Raw genomic sequence first — 6,773 nt, forward strand, 5'->3', positions numbered from 1 at the left:
CAAAAAAACCTCGCATCTGGAGATACTGACACAAATACGCAAGTAAATAAGGATTTAGATGTCATGTTTGGTGCACTCGGATGAAACAACAAGGAATGGAGAGACTGGATTGTGGATTGCGTATCCATTGACTGCAGGAGGCACGAGTTATGCATACGGATCAGAGTATGTGAGCGGAGTGGATTGGAAAGAATTGCGCCGCAGTCGACCCCAGAGTGTTAATAAGTTTCATGAGAATTTGCCTGTCTGTCCCTGCCTACCTTAAAACAACGATATCATTTGAATAAATTCAGCACTGAGACTCTTTCATCCATGACATTGTTCAATAACAGAAGAGTTATCTGCTCAACAGGTAAAATGTGTTTCTGTTTTATGGGTTAATCTTTTTACTAAAAGTTTAAGAATATAATACCAACTTTTATTCACTGCTTGTTTTTGATTGTTTGCCATTCTGTTGAGTTTCATGTAGTGTTGTGTGAAATAACGTACAGTCAAGAATCTAACTATAATACTTACAATATATCTAAAAATCAACATTTTGTCAACTGTTACATCAACTGTTTATTCTCTTCTCCAGTCTTGATTTTGGTAATGTCTTAGGTTAAACAACATCCGATCCTAAAGCCAAACAAAGCGGGACCATTTTGAACTAAAAACATCTTCAGCAAACTCTTGTTTTAAACATACTGGACATTACTATGGCATTCCTGTCTATCCTACTGCTTCTCTGCGGTGAGTTTTTACTTTGTTTCTTCTTGTTTAAATCTCTTTGGGACGGTTTCCCGGACAGGGATTAGACTAGTCCTACACTTTTAAGAGCTCTTCAAACTGAAAACAACTTGCACTTACATATCTTAAAATACATCAGTGCCCTTTGTTTTACCTCAAAATGCACACAGGTAATGTTTTTAGTAAGGCATGTTTGTTAAATCTAGTTACATATCCTAATTGAACTAAGGCCTAGTCCTGGATTAAGCTAATCCTGGTCCGGGAAACTGCCCCATAGTGTCTTTTATTTCTTAATGTTGAGGGATGATGCTTGAGGAAAAGTTGTGAACTTTCTCAGTCAGTTTAATTTACATCTTATATCTGTGCTAAATATGGAGATTTATTAAAATACAGACTTTATTGAAATAATAACAAAAATAATAATAAGGTCTTTAATGTTTTTATAGTCTTAATTAATCAAACATTTCAAGTCATTTTAAGTCAGCAGATTTTTTAAAGTGATGTCAACAGTGTGTGGCTAAAAACTGAATGTTTCTTTTCAGCTTTTCCTCTTTCAAATGCTGTGGGCCGACTGAGAACATTCAACATTTCAGATAAAAAAACAAACATCAGTGAAGCTCTGAATTTTTGCAAAAGCAACTACATTAATCTTGTCACAGTTTATGATGAAGAAGACAATAAAAAGTTATATGAAATGATCGATACGAGTGCCTTGATCGGTGCCCACACAAATAACACAAACTACACCAGCAAATGGTCAAATGGTGATGACGTTACATTCACTCGGTTATCTGGGACTTGTGAGGGGGGAAAAATATGTGGAGCTGCATTTAAAGCTAATGGATTATGGGAACTTCTTCCATACAATCCCACAATAAACTTCATGTGTTATGAAGAAGGTAATTATGTACCCTTTGTCGTTTATGTCTATATATCTAAATATTATAATTGACATAAATTAATTGCATATTCCTCCATTCGTACAGGTGTTGGCCAAGTATCAGACAAATACATCTTAATCCTTCTAAACAAAACCTGGACTGAAGCTCAGCTGTACTGCAGAAAGAATCACACTGATTTAGTCAGTATCAGAAATGAGAAAGAAAATGAGAGAGTAAAGAGTATGATAAATGACAGTGAATTTCCTTTCTGGATTGGCCTCCTGTATGATAACATTGAATGGTTTGATGGAGGAAAATCTGCTTACAGAAATTATTTTAAAATACCTAATCAGAATAAGTCGACATTATTCATTAAACAATCAGTCCCACCATGGATACAAGGGACAACGACTGGTTCATACAATGCTTTGTGCTACAGTAAGTCGAGACAATGTCATGCATTAAAATAAAACAAGAAATAATGATATGTTGCTTTAAAACATTTAACTCATTCTATGTTTCTTTATCAGAAAGTTTAATTCATGTGAGCTCTGATGAAATGTCTTGGGAGGAAGCTCTGGATTACTGCAATAGCAATGCTTCTGGACTGCTGCACATCGAGTCACAGTATGATCAGAAAGAAACAGAGCGAGAATTACGAAGACAGAAGATTTCTGGTCCGGTGTGGATTGGGCTTAGACAAAGTCGACTTTTTGGTTTCTGGATTTGGGTCAGTGGGCTTCAAGTGGGACCCTGGACCAACTGGAAAGAAGGGGGTCAACCAGAACATCAGAAGTCTCTGAACTGTGGTGCCATTGAGAGGGTGAACGGTGTGTTCAAGTGGTCTAATAGAGACTGCAGATCTACATTTAGAGTTTTATGTGAAGGAAGTAATTGACCAACATCACCAAACATTGTCATCTATACATTCCCTATAATGTTCTTCTAAATATTTTGTGTTGATCTCAAACATTAGCACTTTGTATTTTCAGAGCAGTGAATGAACCTAATAGTGATGTCATACACAGGTAACACTTTATAATAATGTTCTGTTGTAAAGCATGTATAAGTTAGTAGTTAATGATGAACTAATTATTTGCAAAATGTCTAAACCTTTATGAATAATAATGAATATGTTAACCATTCATGAGTTGCAAGTTCTTGTTAGCCGATAAGGTAAAGCACTTATACGTTATTGAAACATTCATTTTTGAGTGAAAAAATATAATTCCAGTGGGTTTTGTTATGTCTTTTGACTCACCAACACAGACTTAAATGCATGGAATGTGTGAGGTCAATAATGTGAACCGGTTTTACCTTTCACTAATGCTCACATAGGTTAGAGACTCCATGTAAATCTTCACAGCTGTCTATACCCTCCAGTCAGCCCTTACCCTTATAAGCTATATTCAACACTTTTTATCCACCTGTTTCTTTAGGTAAATCGGGGGCCGCCATCTTTGAGCTTTCTTGTTTATGACTTCCGGTGAGCCACTAAAGCTAATGGTAGTCACAAGTGTGCTGTTACAAATCCATCAAGTTTCATAGAAACTGCCAGTAAACAATAAATACAATAATTGTTTAAAAACACGAAGTCTTGATAAATTCCATGTACACTCGACTGACTTTCCTATTGTAAAGATACTTGTATGTCTCTGTGCTTTTATATTTGCGCATTGAAATGATTGAATATATGAAGAGTTTCGTTGCAAAACGAGATAAATCCATTTTTTTTTACATTTTTCTCAAAACATGTTTATTATTATGTTTTCATGTTATTATTTTGTTTTATGGCGCTACTTCGCTGTATTTTTTAAGTTATGAAGGTTTAAATCAAAACAAACCAACTGCAGTTGCACTGATATTAATTGGAATGCACAACCAAAAAATGAGATTTCTGAACAATTAAAAAAACGGTGGTTATCTCGTTTTGCAACGAAACTCTTCATATCTTCATATATCAAGCCCCTTCTTAATTTCATCCTCCCACTGGTTCATACATGGCAGGTGTAGTAAATATACGGCTATTGAACCGGAAGTCTTGCACCGGAAAGGAAATACGTCACATCTGTATTTAATTTATTATTTTCATAGCCATACATGCATTAACTACTTTTTACCAGTGGAGGCTCATCTGAGGGGGCTAATTGAAAATAAGTGTTCGGAGTGTCATGTGTGTTGCTTGTGTTTTCAAAATGTGTGTTTGTTGCGTCATGTGTACCATGTGCCAGAGATGTTCACAAGTCTCTGAGCTCGAGTCTGAGTCTAGTCTGAAGTCTTTGACCTCGAGTCCAAGTCAAGTCTGAAGTCTCTGGGCTCGAGTCCAAGTCAAGTCTCAAGTCTCGTTGTAACAAATAAAACTCTAATAACAAATAAAGAAATTATAAACATTTATAAAAAAAAACAAAGTTGCACATTAAGTAAGGTCTAAAATTAGCATTAGGTACAGAAATTCAATTAAATGGATAATAACACTGTCTTTATTGTACAAATTAAATATTATTATTATTATTATTGAACAATAGAAGTGATTTTCTGTTTGTCTTGGGTTGTTTGATTAACATAAATGACAGACTTAAGTAGGTTAATTGAGGTTACTGTCTCTTTATTAAGAACAAATAAGCCCAGACTTGTTTCTGACTGGTTTCTTAAGACATAAACAAAAAAAAAATATTAGAAAAAGAATACTGTGAGATCATTTTGCGTGTATGTGCCTTGTCAAGAAAAGAAAGATTTTATGTTGGCTTAACTTTTGAAACACTTCTCTCTGTATGTACACTACTAAGGGCACTTAAACGCGTGCTCACACACAGGCAGAGGGCGAATTCCAAACAGAGCTTCAGGAAGAAGATGCAGCAGTCGCTTCACATAAAAACTTTACGTTGTTTTTCATTGCTCTATTCAGCAAATGTATGTTAATGGACTACAGTATGACACAAAGTAGCGCAACTCTGGAACTGACTGGAGCTGGACCGGATACACTGAACCGCATGTGCGTACAGAAATCTGCTCACTTGAGCGCCTTTTTGCTGTTAAATTGTTTAACCATTTAAACAATTGCAAGCCTTAGAAACACGTTAATGATAAACTTACCCTATTTAAATTGCATATTAATTCGCAAATCGCGTGCGAGCCGAACCGCGGATCCGTCACAGCACTACCCAAAGCTTCAGATGAATGCCACAGCAGCGGCTGCCTGCAGGTACGGTCGACATGTATGTCTGCGTCTGCAGCAGGCACTTATTTTGACAAGACACCTGATGCACATAGGATCACTCGAAGCGCAGAACACATATTTTGAAATTACGAACCACACACATGACGGGCTACATTGTGACGAACTTCGCATCATGGGCCCTAGAAAAAAAGTCACTGGCCGCCACTGCTTTTTACATATTAATTTTATTTTAGTTTTTTAGCTTTATTGCAGTTGTTTAATCTTTTTCTTCAAAAGCAAATCATGTTTTTTTTTTCTCTAGCTTACTGGTTTTTAATGTCAATACATTTTCTTCAAGTCTTGTTGGTAGTATAACATCTGTTGAATGTGTTTCTAGTAAGATGAAGTTAGACTTAGCATTGAGGAATGCAGAATTAAAATTATTCAATAAACTCATTGTTTTCAAAACATCACTTTATCTCCTGTCTGTTGTTCTTCCTCTTTGTCACTGAATCGGCCTTATGGTTCAGTAAAAGTGTTTGTAGCTCACAACAGAGTTGACTGACTTTGAATCTAATATTTTCTCACAAAGACAGATATGTAGTGAGAAATTAAATCTCTTTAAACATCAAAGCTTAACATTAGCCACATGTGATCTTGATGACAGAGATCCTAAAATCACACAATACAAACTCAACACTGCACTTATTGACAATCCTGTACAAAGATGAAACATTGATTAATGTGAACATCACACCAAACTCTTTCACTGGCTTTGCTTTTTACTTCTAAATACAACACAGTGTCAAATATATCATTTCATCATTATGTCAGATATTATAGGAATACGTCCATAGTTAATTTTATGTTAATCACAAACTGGTTTAGAGTTAAGATAACAATGCAGTATGGCCACCAAGTTAACCTTTATAAACCTAAAGTAAAGCCCTATTCGGACAGAATTAGTTTTACAGGGGTAGATGGCGTAATGTAATTTTACCACAGGACGTCTGTAATATTAATGGTCAATTCGGACGGGATTAGAAATCTCTGTAAAACATTCAGAAGTGGGAGGGGTAACTCGATTGCGCAGCGCATCACCTCTCGTCTTCACGTGCACGTTACCATTCTTCCTGATATCAGATGTGCAAACAACATAAAAAGACAAGTAAAACGCGAAACACTGTGATTAATTTCAGTTTGGGGAGAACGTCAGTTTCATAAACAGTTCCGCGCCTCTGAGAAGTAAATTTGACTTTTTTTAAGTTTGTGTCGTGTTATTCAGAAACTGACTTGTCTTGCCACTGACTTGTTTCTCCGTCTAGAATGCAAGTAAATGCTTCTTTAAGCGCTTTTATATTTAAAAGAAACCCGCAAATTAAAAGGAAATGACGCGATTTACGTGTATATTTACAGCTGGTCTATTCGCACAGGATTAGTGTTACTTGAGGTAATTTCTCCGGACCTTTTTACAGAAGGTAAAAGTCGCCGTAATCTTTACTGACGTTGTCCGTAATGATTACTGACATGGAGCATTCAGACTGGACTAAAATCACTGAGAAGCTCTGATAAAAATTGCTTTACCCCACCTCCCTATGTAAAACTAATCCCGTCCGAATAGTAGTTAAGATGAGACAACAGAGGACGGTGTGTTGCAGTACAAATGTTACAAAGCCGAAAAAAAGAAAGAAGATCTCTTCAGGTGTTTGGTGACTTTAGTTCAGTTGAGCTTTCATAGCATCAGTGAATAAAAGGAGCTTAGTGTTACTTAATTTTTAATGTTTGATTTTCATTATATTCTGCTTTATATACTGTACTGTGTTTAGGGTGTTTTCACAAACCCAGTTCACTTAAAGTGAACCAGAAAAGGAACTAGCCAAAATGCGACCATAGTCGTTTTGGTGTTCACAATTGTTATGTGGATGGCTAGGCAAGACAGGGGATCCAAGTGCAATTCTTTAAAGTAGTCCATAAACAAGGGTAATACACAATCATAATCCATAAAC

At 36.0% G+C, this 6,773-nt stretch overlaps 1 protein-coding gene across 1 annotated transcript; it reads left to right on the forward strand.

Annotated features, from left to right (window-relative positions):
• The first annotated feature begins 629 nt into the window (after positions 1 to 629).
• LOC129431648 (macrophage mannose receptor 1-like) lies at positions 630 to 2,616 on the forward strand. The gene is made up of 4 exons (XM_055189581.2): positions 630 to 732; positions 1,272 to 1,628; positions 1,716 to 2,048; positions 2,141 to 2,616. Exons 1-4 carry the CDS (start codon positions 699 to 701, stop codon positions 2,506 to 2,508), a joined length of 1,092 nt encoding a protein of 363 aa, XP_055045556.2. The 5' UTR covers positions 630 to 698; the 3' UTR covers positions 2,509 to 2,616.
• The last annotated feature ends 4,157 nt before the right edge of the window (positions 2,617 to 6,773 follow it).

Source organism: Misgurnus anguillicaudatus, chromosome 1 (genome assembly GCF_027580225.2).
Source record: "Misgurnus anguillicaudatus chromosome 1, ASM2758022v2, whole genome shotgun sequence".
Lineage (NCBI taxonomy): Eukaryota > Metazoa > Chordata > Actinopteri > Cypriniformes > Cobitidae > Misgurnus > Misgurnus anguillicaudatus.